Raw genomic sequence first — 14,880 nt, 5'->3', positions numbered from 1 at the left:
TGGAAAGGGATGATGGAGGGAGAACGGGGAGGAAGAATGGTGGAAGGAGAAGAGGAGACAGACAGACACAGACAAAGGCACACGGACCGACATATATGATAGACAGACAGATGGATAGACACACAGATAGACGTTTAGACAGATGAAATAGAGAAGCTGAAGGAAAAGGAGAGAGGAAGAGAAAGAAAAATTAAATGAGAGAGCGTGTGAGCGAGGGAGGTAGGAATGAGCGTAAGGGAAGGTAAGCGGAAGTATAGTGAGAGAGAGGAAGGAAGCGATAGCAAAGGGAAAGAGGAAGAGAGGAGGAGGGAGTCAGGAGGAAAGGGGGAGGAAAGAAGAGGGAGGGAGGGACAAAAGGGGGAAGGAAATGAGATAGAAAGAGGGAAACGAAAGGAGAGGGAGGGAGGGGACGCTGGACATTGAATGCACTCGGCAAGTTGTGAAAATATTGAGTTTGGCGTCAGACCGATTGGAGCTGGAAAGAAAAATGTAGCAAAGAGGTACAGTGGAGGGAACTGGCACGACCTCTCTCTCTCTCTCTCTCTCTCTCTCTCTCTCTCTCTCTCTCTCTCTCTCTCTTTCTCTTTCTCTCAGTACTATTCTATCTTTCGTCATACAGTAATAACAACACTAATCGAGCCAAAATTGTCTAGATAGCAGGCCGAGAGTATTACCTGTTGCACCACCATTATTAACAACAGTAACGATATTTATTTATTTATTTATTTACTTATTTCACCTGTTCCTGCCTACCCTTCCACCCAGCCATCCATTATCCTGTCTCTCCCATTTTCTCTCTACGTCAGCAATCCCACCCACCCACACCGCGGAGTTGAAGGGGGGGGGGACTCCTGTATATCCTGGTTCTGCTGAAGGCTGACAATTACGGGCTAATATATGGGGCGTGAGGGGCCAGCGTCTCTACCTGTGAGGGGAGAGAGACCACAAAACAAAGCCTCACCTGAACATTACGAAAAAAATAATCCTAGGCGATTTTTTGGATTATTTTTTAGCACTCAACCACATCGCATCAACGAGTCAACATTTTACATTCCTTTTTGCCATTTTATAGTTTTTTTTCCCTCCATTAAATCTTCCTAGGCGCTTTTAGTTGCATCTTTTTTTCTTTTTTTTTTTATTCACAAATATATCGCATCTAAGGCTCAGCATTTTTTATTCATTTTGCTTTTTTTTTTTTTTTTTAATTCTTTTCCGTTTATTTTTTTTTTCGTCCCATTTTACCATTATCTCTTCTGCCGTTTCCGGAATACTAGCAAAATTCCTCCTTAATCTCTAGCAGTCCCCTGTGAGAGAGAGAGAGAGAGAGAGAGAGAGAGAAATTACGTAGGGTAGTGGTGGTTGTTAAGCAGATATATGGCTAATATGTTAGTAGGCTGATTGGTAAGTAAGCTAGTGGTAGGTAAGTAGGTAGGTAGGTAGATCAGGCCAAACCCCTCTCTCTCTCTCTCTCTCTCTCTCTCTCTCTCTCTCTCTCGTAAATTCCCAAAATAGTGTGGCCGGTGATGCGAGCTTTCTGAAGACCAATATATCAGGAAGAGGAGGAGGGGTAAGTAGGTAAGGAGGTAGGTAAGTAAGTCGGTAGGCAGGTAAGAGGGTAGGTAGGAAGGTGAAGATACCAATAAGGTAGGTAAGTAGGTAGGTAGGTAGATGGGTAAAGGCAGTACGTACAGCAGGTAGGTAGGAAAGTAGAAACATAGGTAGGAAGTTAGGTAAATAGGTAGAAAGGTAGGTAAGTACAAAGCTTGGGACAGAGGTAGGTAGGTAAGTAGGTAGGTAGGTAGGAAGGTAGAAGATCGATGGGAAGATAGATGCGATGACTCTCTCTCTCTCTCTCTCTCTCTCTCTCTCTCTCTCTCTCTCTCTCTCTCTCAAGATGCTGCATATATCGGATCATGGGAGCACTTCAAGAGCATACACCCCACTAACTGACCACTTCGCCTCGTCGTAGCCTGTCCTGGGGGAAAAAAAATTAGCAGCACCAGAACACGTGTAAAAGGACACTTCGTCTCTCTCTCTCTCTCTCTCTCTCTCTCTCTCTCTCTCTCATCCTACGTACACCACACACCTTTACATATCACCACCTCGGCACTAAGCCCCACCGTCCATACTGAATATCTTTTGGTCTGGTGGGAGATCACTTAAACGAAATTCGCATCGTCAAACTGTTCATTGCCCCTTTAGGATCGAATTCACGTCCTCCTAGACAGCAGACCCCACCTCTAACCACATGACCACGATGCTGAAGAGAGAGAGAGAGAGAGAGAGAGAGCAGTCTGTTTACCTTTATTTGACAGAATCGTAGCTAATTTTCTGGTTAGTAGATGGCCAGAGTATAGCCAGAATCGGGGAATATGTTTGACTAGTAACCAAGGAGACTCGTTGGTACCTCGTAACTAAAATATATTGAATTTCACGCAGCCACAGCTTAGTATTCAGTTTGTGAGACTTACCTTGTTCCGTCAGATGAAAAAATCCAATTATGCCAGGACACACAGAGGAAGGACATGAAAGACAAGGCAGGACAAATAACGGAGGAAAACAGGGAAAAAAATCACATGAGAGCTATATGTCACTGTGGATTGTTTTGTTTATTTTCATCTAAGATCCGTAACCCCACTTAGCTCAATTGATGGCCAGATTTCGTCAGATGGAAGGGTTGGTTTGACTAATAACCAAGGAGACGCATTCCTACTTTATAACTGAGGCTTGTCAAATGAATAATAGAACCTCGATTTAGTATTTCAGTTGTGAGAATAGCCCTGTTTGGTTAGATGATAGCAAACCAATATAACTTTGCCGCCAGGACAAATAGGAAGGACACTGTAGGACGCTGCAGGACATGTGACGGCTGAAGGTAGGACGCAAATGGTCTTCCAGGGAGAAATGTGTCTGCAGTTGCTCTCTCGCTGACCCTTGCACATCCCGAGGGAGAGGGGGCGCCACCAGGGCACTTGAGAGCTGTCCTGTGGGATGAAAGGCTTTACCAGGACACGGAAGGGCACGACAAGGCATGGAGGGACGCCACAGGACATGGAGAGGCAGGACAAGGCGTGGAAGGACACCACAGGACATAGAGGGTCAGGACAATGCATGAACTGACACCACAGTACATGGAGGGGCATGACAAGGCATGAAAGGACACCACAGGAATGGAGGGGCAGAACAAGGCTTGGAAGAACACCACAGAACATGGAAGGGCACGGCAAGACATGGAAGGACCCGGTAGGACATGGAAGGGCGCAGCGAGGCATGAAAAGACACGGCTGGACATAAAGTGTAAGATAAAATGGTACAAATGACGTTCGAAGGAGCAATAAATGGGAAAATGGCCATATGACCCACCGTGGGGCATCATGGCGGGAAGATGGCGTTAGCAGGACTTATGGCGGCTTGAGAGGACACATAGGAGCTAAAGGAGGACACATACTGGCCTGAGAGGACGAGTTAGGGCATGGCTGGACACACAAAGACCGATAAAACACAGAAGAATATTTTGGCGATCTGACGGAGACAGGTTTATTATTAACCTCCTGTGTTTGTGATGTCATGGGAAAGAGGGGGCTTTACGAAGACACGGCAGGATATAAAGGACACGGCAGGACATGGAAGGACATGGCAGAACATAAGATGGGATATGATATTCCTTGGTACAGACTGCCAGTAGTAGCTTTTTTTTTTTTTTTTTTTTTTTTTTTTTAATGTGTCCGACTCTGGGCATAGGTTTCACAGCCTGCACTCAAGGCCCAGTAGTCCTCCTACATACCATGCACCTCTACATGTCACCACTTCGGCGTTAACACCCACCGTCCATATTGAATACATGCTAGGGCTGTCTCATACAGGAGTGATGTATTGGTATTAATGATTCGACAATGTTTTGTGGAAGAGATGACTGCTAGGACACGGTAGGACATGCAAGGACATACCAGGACATGGGAAGACACTAAAGGTCATAGTAGGACACGACAAGAAACAGACAAGAGTTAACAGGAAGCAAATGATCTTCCCGGGAGCAGTATGTCAGTAATTGCTCTCTCTACCGACATGGAAGTGACTTGCAGAGAGAGAGAGCTTTATCAGGACACAGATAGATAGGGCAGGACACGGTAGGACATGGAAAGAAACGGAAGGACACGGTAAAAACATGGCAGGACACGGAAGGATCAGGAGCCCGTAGGAACAAACAAGCCCTGAACACCCATCAGACAACAGATAAATCAAGGAACAAAGTGAGATGCGTGAGGATCAGAAATATGCGACAGGACAGAGACAGGAATGGTAGAACACGGGAGGACACGTCGAAACAGGCATAACTGACAAGGAAACTCCTCAAACACTCCCACAGAATACGACAAGCAACCGTCAGTTTAACACAGAGGTCCCCAGTTTCAGTTTGAGGTAATATGCAGACCGGTTAGTAACATCGTGCCCATAAGTCTAGCGGTCAACCCAAGAAGTCTCATCAAAACAAAGGGAAAGCATCCAGATATCTCCCTTCAATATGAATCGCAGTCATTGTCTTATAATACTAGACGCAACCATATTTTTTTAATATCCAGGTCCCTGTTTTCGGTTCTGGGTATCAAACAGACTGATATGAAGGAGACCCACGACAAGGGTTTCATGGTCAACTCGGGAAAATTGCGGTCGGGCGCATCCCATCATGAGCTGTCAGGAGTAAGGGACACAGGGCAGCACTGCGAGAGACATGGGGATCAAGGGGACGTGGAAGCACAGCAGGACACAGAAGGACGCATTGCAGGACACAGAAGGACGCATTGCAGGACACACAAGACGCCACGGCAGGTCACAGAAGGACAAGGAACACGGCACTCAGCAGGTTGTATCATGCCCTGTCCAGAGAGAGCGTATTGAAAGCCGACATGAAAGAGAAACAATGATTGAAATTCATGAGCTCAGTCGAGAACAGAATGGAATTGCGTTCAGGGGGAGAATTGTGGGGAGTGGAGGAGACAGATGAAAAGTGAGTTACGATACAGTATATGAATACAGAAGTAATTTTGGCTGTTACCGTTATACTCTTGTGGTTTTTGGTGAAGTTCATATTTCTCTCTCTCTCTCTCATAAAAATCTGGGAGAGATGACGCTGAGAGAAAAGTATTAGGCTAAATTGTGTGCAAGCGAGTGCGAGTGTGGGGGTAGATGAGACAGTAATAAAGACGAGAGAGAGAGAGAGAGAGAGAGAGAGAGGCTGTGACGAACGATCTATGGGAAAAGAATGGACGGGAAGCGAGGGTGATGATGGAGGCGCTGACAGTGATGGTGATAGCGTGGAGAGAGAGAGAGAGAGTTTGGGAGGAAACACACCCAACCCCCGGTAATATCACTAACCTACAGGATATTGGTTACCTCCCATCCCTCCCCCCCCCCTCTCTCTCTCTCTCTCTCTCTCTCTCTCTCTCCCCTTCCTTCCCTACCTCTTACCTCTTACCTTCTCTTTCCCACCTCGCTCTCACTTCATCTCGCATCTCACTCCTTCCCCTTTCGCTTCCCTCCTTCGTCTCTTATCTATTTACCTGTCTGCCTGGTTGTGTGTCTATCTATCTGTGTCAATCTTTCTATGTATCTGTCTACATTTATCTGTTTATCTGTCTTTTTGGTCTGCGTGCCTGAGAGAGAGAGAGAAAGAGAGAGAGAGAGAGAGGAAGAAAGCTTGAACAAAAAAAACACTCCCAGATCCATTCAGACGCCTTTGCTCCAAGTTGCAATGAACCTGAAGAAATAAGAGGAAGGGAGAGAGGAGGGAGGAAGGAAGGAGGGAAGGAGAGAGGATTGTTGTGACGAGGGAGGATAGGGGGGAGGTATGGAAGCGGTGAGGGAAGAAGGAAGGGAGGAAGTTGACGATGGAGAGAGGGAAGGAGGAAAGGAATGAGAGTGAAATAGGAAGGTAAGGAAGAAGATGGGAAGGAGGGAATATAATGAGAGAGAGAGAGAGGAGGGCTGAGGGGGGGGGAGGGAAGGGAAATGGCGACGGAAGGAAGGAGGAAGACACATGCCCCTGAAATCACCAAGGAGAGACCACAAGGGAAGTAAGGAGAGAGAGAGTAAGAGGGAAACAGGGAGAGAGGGAAGGAGGTAGAACAAGGAGGAAGGAAAGAGGGAATGAGGGAGAGAGAATAAAGTAAGTGGAAAGGAGGGAAGAGGATGATGACAGGAGAAATGAAGTTAGAGACAAAGAAAGAGAGAAACAAAAAGAAAGGAAGGGAGAGAGTGAGCTAAATTGGAGGAAGAGATGGAGAAATTGTGGCGATGACTTGATGCAGGATGAACGAAGAAATGAAAGAGAAGGATGTGGGGGGACAGAGATAGGAGGGAGGGGGATAGAGAAGAAAAGAGGGGCGAAGAGGAAGGGAGGGAAGGTGACGAAGGAGGGTGTGAGAGGAGATAATAAACGGGAGATGGAAAGGAGGGAAGGTGAAGGAAGTTGTGAGAGATAAAGAGAAGACACATACCCCAGAAGACCTCCCAGACAGGCCACAAATGGACATCGTTTTACCCAGTGCCACAAAAGTATAACACTACTATTTTTTTTCTTTTATTTCCTTTATTTTTGTCACTCCTATAGATGCATTTGTTGTCTGTCTGTAGCCCTTTTAGCACGAGGTCTCCAGAAGTATAAAGGCGAGGCGGTATCAAGAATTTAAAAAGAGATATCAGAATACGGAAGGCATTTTTATTTTTATTTCAGGGGAGCAGTGGATCGGAAACTCCCGGGGACTCTCAGATTCTTTTCCACCATTTCATGCCACCAGGGACGTGGGCTTGTCGTCTTCCCTCAAAATCTTTCGAATTCCATTAACCTCTCCTACTCCTTCAAAGGGAGAATATGCTTCTGGATGTTACTTTTTTTTTTTTCCCACCAGCCTCTTTCATAATAGTAGGTCAGGCGTGATGATGATGATGATGATGATGATGATGATGATGTATAAGATTCAGTCAAAACGGGAGCAAGGAAATGAAGTATTTATGTTTTTGGAATTTAATGCAGGCAAATGGAAAAACGAATTATATTTTACTCTCCCTTCCGCACCCTTCTGTCTCTCCTTTCACTTGAAAAATAAAAGAATGCCCACCGTTAGAGACAATTTTGAGGGTTTCTTCCGGGCGAGACAGAGAGATAAGAAAGATCAAGAGAGACTACGTTCTATTTTGGGTAGGGGACGAATGATTCTTGGTACAGCTAATATCTCACGAGGACCAGAATGACGAAAGTGTTTGTCAAGGAGAGCAAGGGTCGTGTTCTGAGTGGTTCTGGAGATTTCGTAGCGTCACTTCCTTTGGATTTATTCTGGACATTACCGCTCTATATGATGCTGGGAGGGACGCCTTCATTTGGTGGCACCGATATGACTGGATGGAGGATCTGTCTGGTTCAACAAACGTCCCTCATCTCCCACTCAACCCTTGAAAGGAGGATGGTGAACTGCAGGAGGAGGGTAACCTCGGCCTGCAGTCCACGGTGTTCACATTCAGATGAGCCTGGGTTTGTAACTACTGCAGCTACAACAATAACAACAACTGCTGCTGCTCCTGCTGCTGAATACCCTCTGGTACGTTGTTGATATAAACTCGAAATTACGAAGATGAAGATGGTGCGGTGAGGGAAGATGGAAGAAACGAAGATTGAAGGGGAAAGGATATAGGGAAGAGAGAGAGAGAGAGAGAGAGAGAGAGAGAGTGAGGGGAGGAGAAGGAAACTTGAGTCTCCGGAGATCCTGTGACTAATGGACTCCTTAAAAGTTGTAGGCCGGTAGAAAACAACTCTCACGGTATTTCACTCTAGTACACTTTCTCGCCTGGGGGTCTAGTGGGTAGCACGCCCCGATGGGAGTGTTCCTCTCTCTCTCTCTCTCTCTCTCTCTTATACTGTATATAGATAGATAGATAGATAGATATAGATATATAGATAGATATAGGTATAGATAGATGGGTAGATAGATAGACATTTCATGTAATGCCATAAAGGGGAGTAAGTTGGTTATCAACCCCTCAATGTGCTGCCTATGAGAATCATGTTTCGTTTGTTAGGCTGTGGATGTAGTTTCGTTTGTTAAATTCGCGTCAGTTTCATTTGTTAGATTTGTTTCAGCTTCATTTGTTAGATTCATGTATCAGTTTCATATTCCAGATTCATGTACTGTATGAACTTCGTGTTTCAGATAATGCTTTAGTTTCATATTTCAAATTCACGTACGTTTCATTATCATATTCATGTATTAATTACATGTTTGAGTTTCATATATTGTCTTGTTTCAGTTTTATTTATTGTCTGGTGTTTCAGTTTCATGTATCGTGTTTCTGTTTCATGTTTTGTGTTTCAGTTACATGTATTGTGTTTCAGTTACATGTATCGTGTTTCAGTTACATGTATCGTGTTTCTGTTTCATGTATCGTGTTTCTGTTTCACGTATCGCGTTTCAGTTACATGTATCGCGTTTCAGTTACATGTATCGTGTTTCAGTTTCATGTCTTGTGTTTCAGTTTCATGTACCGTGTTTCAGTTTCATGTCTTGTGTTTGTTTCATGTCTTGTGTTTGTTTCATGTCATGTGTTTCAGTTTCATGTGTGTCAGTTTCATGTCTTGTGTTTCAGTTTCATGCCATGTGTTTCAATTACATGCCACGTGTTTCAGTTGCATGTATCGTGTTTCAGTTTCATGTATTGTGTTTCAGTTCTGGTACGACTACAAGCTGAAGTGGGATCCTGACGAGTACGGCGGCGTGCTGATGCTTCACGTGCCCTCAGATCATATATGGAGGCCGGATATCGTGCTTTATAACAAGTGAGTGTGCACGTATGGATAAACACACACACACACACACACACACACACACACACACACACACACACACACACACACACACACACACACACACACACACACACACACACACACACACACACCTGCAAGGAACTTCACTCCTCTGTCCTTCATAACATACTACTTATTTCATCGACTAATCATTAAAATTTAACATAATTGCCTCAAAAACTTACATTGTATCAGAATCAAAGCCCGATTGCGATTTTTCACTAACTCGTAAATATATGCAGTAGATAATAAAAAACGCAGGCCTTCAGTAAAATCGTAATTGGGTACTGCATAAAAATCATCATTTACTCATTATCGCGGATGAATCATTGCCTGTACAGATTATCATATTATCTAATGCATAAAAATCTGTCTGCGCATCACCTTTAGAGGAGGCCATTAACGCCACAATGTAGAAGACTCAAAGTACACTCATTAGCCCATCCAGACATCATTAAATCCCCGGCTAATTATCGCGACAATATCGTCCCCCGTAATAGAGTGGCCAGGGCGGTGCAGCTGGCTCAAGACACAGCGCTCATATCGGCACGCCAGGTGGTTCTAATGGCGCACGCTTAATTACTTCCTACCCGCCGCCGCCACCGCTAACCCTCTCGTACGTTTTCTTGTGAGACTCCCGTAGCCTTGGAGTGTGTGTGTGTGTGTGTGTGTGTGTGTGTGTGTGTGTGTGTGTGTGTGTGTGTGTGTGTGTGTGTGTGTGTGTTTCTGAACCTCGCCAGCTCGTATACAGTAGCGAAAATATGCTTAAAACAATGATGGTAATTATGATTGTATAACTAGACATTTCTGATGAAGGGCTTTGACTGTGGCTAGAATGTACGGTAATGCCAGGCTCCTGTTATGGTCGTAAGGGTAGTGGGGTGTCATTAAGGCGGAAATTAATGACCTCCCTGGCTGCTGCTGCTGGTGGGAGGGGGACGGCGAGGGTTGTGGGTAATATACTAGGGTGAATCACCATTGGGTAATTCCTTGCATCCCCTCCACCATCACGGGACTTCCTAACCACGTAACGAGCATAAAACGTGCCTGGCTTATCGCTGCTGTCTTCTCTGTGCCGCTGCTGTGTTCTCTGTATCGCTGCTGTCTTTTCTGTGCCGCTGCTGTCTTTTCTGTGCCGCTGCTGTCTTCTCTGTACCGCTGCTGTCTGCTTTCTGTAATTTGGGATGCAGACTATAATTCATTCACCTTAACTTTGAGATTTTCGTCCTTTATCAGGCTATTTCCTGTTGCTGAATGGCAGAAGAAAGTACAGCGGTCTTGTACCCTTTCCGTAGCACTTTTTCGTGACTAGCATCATATTTTGAAGTTAATCTCTTGTTCCAGCTCAGCATCCAAGACGGCGAGATAGCAGTTGTACGCCTAATTAAGATGAAAAGAGTATAACAAAATTTAGTAATTTGGGGTGTTCCACAAATGTGTGTGTGTGTGTGTGTGTGTGTGTGTGTGTGTGTGTGTGTGTGTGTGTGTGAACGTTTAGGTAAGAAACTTTTGGTAACGTAGACATATAGAATTCGAGAATGGCCTCTGGTCGTCTCCCACTTTGCTTTCGTCCAAGAGAACCCCACCAGCGTCTTGACATTAATAGTTCTCAGTTTGCTTTACATCCGACAAATCCAGCTGAGAGTGGCGGTGGTGTTATCGCAAGCATACACGGCCTTGTCTCCATGGCTGTCAATCTCCAACCCTTCCCGACAGCCTTCATCTATCAGACTCCACCCTTAGTATCACTCGACACCATCTCTGTCGGACCCCACCCACTTAAGTCCATATCCGCCTTCTGTCAGTGTCCAGTATTTCTGCCAGTCTCCTTTTCTGTCGTCTCCACCGTTCTCTCTCTCTCTCTCTCCCCCCCTCAAAAAAAAAAAAAAAAAAAAAAAAAAAAAAAATGGCCGAAAAGTTACCCATGGATTGTATTAAGTTTTTCTCTTGAGCGGATCACAAACTCTTATTAAGAGAGAATAGGAGAAAAAGTACGAGATAGAGCTCCCCATTTTAGCGGCTTCGGCTCTCTTACTTCCTCTCTTGTCAGTTTTGCGTTTAGTCTTTTTTTTTTTTTTTTTGTTTTTTTTTTTTCAGGTTAACTTTTTTGTGTGGTCTGTTTTCTGTAGGTGTCGCCTCATGTACGGACTACATGTCCGTTTTTTTTTTTTTTCCCCCGTTTTGTTCTCAATGCTACCGCCTCCTTAATCCCTTCAGTCCGATGACGCACTTCCCTGCTTTATTTTTGTTACTGACAGACGATTTTATTCAGATTAGTCAAGATTTTCCGATATTTGAATAAACCATAGCCCCATTTTTTTTTCTTTCATTACAGGGGCGCTGAATAAAATCGTCTGGAGGAAGTAATAAAATATAAGTACGTCCTCGGAATGATGGGGTTAGCTGCTGTTCTGGTTTACTCTCCATTAACCCCTTCACTACGAGATGCCCCGTACTTGAATAAAACCATTTGTCGGTAGTAAAGCATAAAATTAATAAGGTCTCATCGTACTAAAGAGGTTATTTTCAATCCCTTCAGTTCGACGACGCATTTTATACTTCTACTTTCAGACGATTTTATCTGAAGAAAATCCCCCAGGTGGTAAAGGAGGTATTGAAAGCTATCTCAAACCCCTCCATTACGAACATTCTTTCAAAACAACTCATCTACGAAAAGCCAAAATAATACGCGAAATTTGTCCCCGGATTGAAGAGATTAAAGTAAGCGGATGAAAAATGTTACAGAGATGATTTGAGTGAGTGAGGGTGTTTGTACGCAACTTTCCCGCCCATTTCCTTACCCTTGAAGTCCAGAATGGCTTTCAAGTGGATTATGTGTTTTTATTTCATCGTGTATATACCTTTCTGCTTTCTGTTTCTCCCGCCTTTCCCCCTCCCGTACTTCTCCCCTCCCTTCCTTCTTTCTGTCTCTTTTCTTCTGTCTCCCTCTTTCCCCTTCTCTATTTCTTTTCATTTACCCCCCTCCCTCCCTTCACAACCAGTCCGCTTTCTTGCTGCCTTTCATTTCCCTCTATCTCACTTCTTTCCCACTGCTCTGCCTCTCTCCTTATTTCCCCACCCTCTCCATCCATACTCCTTCCCTCCCTCCCTCCCTCGCCTCCCTTTCATTGCTCTTTCCCTAATTCACCCCCTCATTGCGTGTCCCATTCCTTCTCTCTGCCCTCCTTCCTTATCTACCTCATCACTCCTTCCCGTTCCTACCTCCACCTCCCTCCCTTACCCTTCCTCCTCTCACCACCTCTTTACCTCCTTCCTCCTTACTTCCTCCTTCTTCCTCTTCCCACCTTTTCCCTGCTTCTCCGACCTCTTTCCTACCCCCTCTCTCTTTCTCTCTCCCTTCCTCTTTCTCTTCTTTGCTTCCTCCTCCGTCCCTATTCTCCCTCTCACCCATCCTCACTCTCTCCTCCCCACCTCGAACTTTTCCCTTCTTCTCCTCTCCCTTCCTCCGTCCTTGCCCTCCCTCCCTGCTTCCTCCCTACCTCCTCTCCTTGCCTACCCCCTGCCTGACCTGTTGCTGGCTGTACACACGTTTCCTGCCTGCCTGCCTAAATCCTTCCTGTGCTGTGGTGTGGCGCGGCAGGGTGCCCGAGAGACCTACTAATGGCTCCGACTTAAACATCATCCCTTCTGGTTTATTCTTCCAGTTACCTGAAGAGAGACCCCTAGTATCTGAGGGGTTTAAAACAATCTCCCTGAACTCTTACACTCCCGGATATTTTCCCCTTAAGCTGAGTAAAATCGTATGGCGGTAGAGAGAAGAGAGAGGTGTGTGTGATATACTGTATAATTTTTCGTGATGTACTTTTGCTACCACCAGACGATTTTATTCAGCCTGGGGAGGGAACGTTTTCAAACTGGATACAGCTTTCACCAGTTCTTTAAATAATGTCCATCCTAAATTGAATAAAATCGCATTGCTCTAAGTGAACCTCAGATCTGAATGTAACTTTGTCTTAATTTAATTCAAACGTAACAAAACTCGGCCAAATATTACAGTCTTATCCATAAATTTCGGTTTGGTAGTACAGTATTCGTATCGTCGTAGGCGGTAACCACGGAGTTTGGCGTATGCATTCGACATTTTTATCATTGTATTATTCATTTATTTATTATTCTGTCAGTTTTCACCGTCGCAAGTGATAAAGATGTTCGTTTAGTTGCTTTCCCTGTCCGTCACACAAGGCTGCCGGAATGACCGCGTATCTAAAACTATAACAACCAATTCAAATAACTTCACCACCACACCGCCACTATGCAGTTATTCAATAGCAAAGGTATTAACCCTACTACCTAACTCCTCACTCGGAGGGGTAACTATAAACTCCAACACTGAAGTCACCAAACTAGTAACAAAAACAAAAGTTAGACGCGAGGGAGGTCAACAGAGCCGAATCTGGCTTTGTGCTGCCGTAGGATGGGGGGAGGTAGTAGGGTGAGGGTGGGGAGAGGTAGTGGGGATAAAGTTGCCCTCATAAAATAGGATCCTGTCTCTTACTGTCGCTGTTATATTCCTTTCTCTTGCTGTCACTCATATTCCTTTCTCTCGGTCTCAGTGTCATATTCTTCTCTTGCTGTCACTAATATTTCTATTGTCATTCACACCGCTGTCTTGCTGTCAGTCATATCCCTCTCTTGCTCTTATCATTCCTCACTGTTGCTGTCAGTCATATGTATCGCTTTGTCATTTTAATATCGATGTTGCCATTCTTATGTCGCCGTTATTTTTGCGTTTGTGATGTTGCCGTTTTTATTATATTCTGTTATTTCTCTCTCTCTCTCTCTCTCTCTCTCTCTCTCTCTCTCTCTCTCTCTCTCTCTCTCTCTCTCCCTCCCCTTGGTCACTATAATCGACCTGTTTTCATCTAACAGAACCGGACAACTCACATCTTGAATGCTAGGTCGCGGGTGCATGAAATCCAATGACCCATAGTTATAAGGCCAGAATGAGTCTCCAAGGTTAATTAAGGAAAAGCCACTCACCAATCTGACGACGCTTAAACTGAAACAAAAAAGGTGTTTGTGAATTTAAGGCAAAGAGAGTCAGGAACCAAAATGTCTGCCGCGGCCACTCTTTCATAATTTGGTGGTCTGTCCAAGCCTGCCACCGTGGAGACTTGCCCGGCTAATGAGATTCCTACTCATGCTGACAAGGAAATGTGAGCTCCCCCCCCTCCGTCTCTCTCTCTCTCTCTCAGTACGAAAATGCAAATAATCGTAATAATAAAAATAATGATAATAATAATAATAATAAAAACTACTTTGTACTTCACCCAACTCCATTATTATTATTATTGTTATTATTATTATTATTATTATTATTATTATTATTATTATAGCCCGTACTGCGCTCCTCTTCTCTAGAAAATGAATTCGTCTCGAGCATCATCCCGGCTCACCCCGAGATGGAGAAGTCGGCTTGCCAGGCTTTTCCTCTCGCAAATGAGTTTTTTTTTTATGCTTTTATATTTCATATATATATATTTTTATGATTTATTCATTTTTTCTCTTGACTCCATAAACATAAATCACTATATGAATACTTGTTTAACAGCCCTCCAATGGACGTGGCAGCTCTAGTGTTCCAACTAGCATAAGATGATTTATTCAGCTGAGCGTGAACACTGAAGCTTGAAAGTGCAAATACTTTATCTTTTTTTTTTTTTTTTTTTTTTTCCCTAAGGGATCAGCGCCGCTCCCATAAGCTAGTATTAAAATCTCCGTTATATACATGAAATACAGTAAGGCGTAGTTGTGATGTAAGAGTCTTCTTGGTGAGTAGCCAGGTATACTCTTCAATCTGGCGACAGTTGAAATGAGAACTAGGGGTAACTTGTTTCATGTAAGTAAATCCTGTATTGCCATTAGCCAGGTGGAACTAGATAAAATAATGGGATCCTGAGTCGTAGTATCGTCATCATCCCTCTCATGTTAGGGACAAATCTGGTATTCAGTTCCAGTAAACTTCATGTGATTTTGTTCATCCTAGCGCGTCATAATCTGAACCA

General features: G+C 44.3%; 1 protein-coding gene across 1 annotated transcript in view; it reads left to right on the top strand.

Moving 5' to 3' along the window:
* The window catches only part of LOC145414160 (acetylcholine receptor subunit alpha-like), a 230,824-nt gene that overhangs the window by 178,785 nt on the left and 37,159 nt on the right, over positions 1-14,880 (top strand). Inside the window, exon 5 of the mRNA XM_080283725.1 lies at positions 8,715-8,824. Coding sequence (XP_080139851.1) covers positions 8,715-8,824 — 110 coding nt within the window. The remainder of the gene's footprint in view (positions 1-8,714; positions 8,825-14,880) is intronic.

This window comes from Coenobita brevimanus, chromosome 98 (assembly GCF_032717465.1).
Source record: "Coenobita brevimanus isolate Jiangsu-jjx chromosome 98, ASM3271746v2, whole genome shotgun sequence".
Classification (NCBI taxonomy): Eukaryota; Metazoa; Arthropoda; class Malacostraca; order Decapoda; family Coenobitidae; genus Coenobita; species Coenobita brevimanus.
This window is presented reverse-complemented; position numbering and strand designations above follow the sequence as displayed.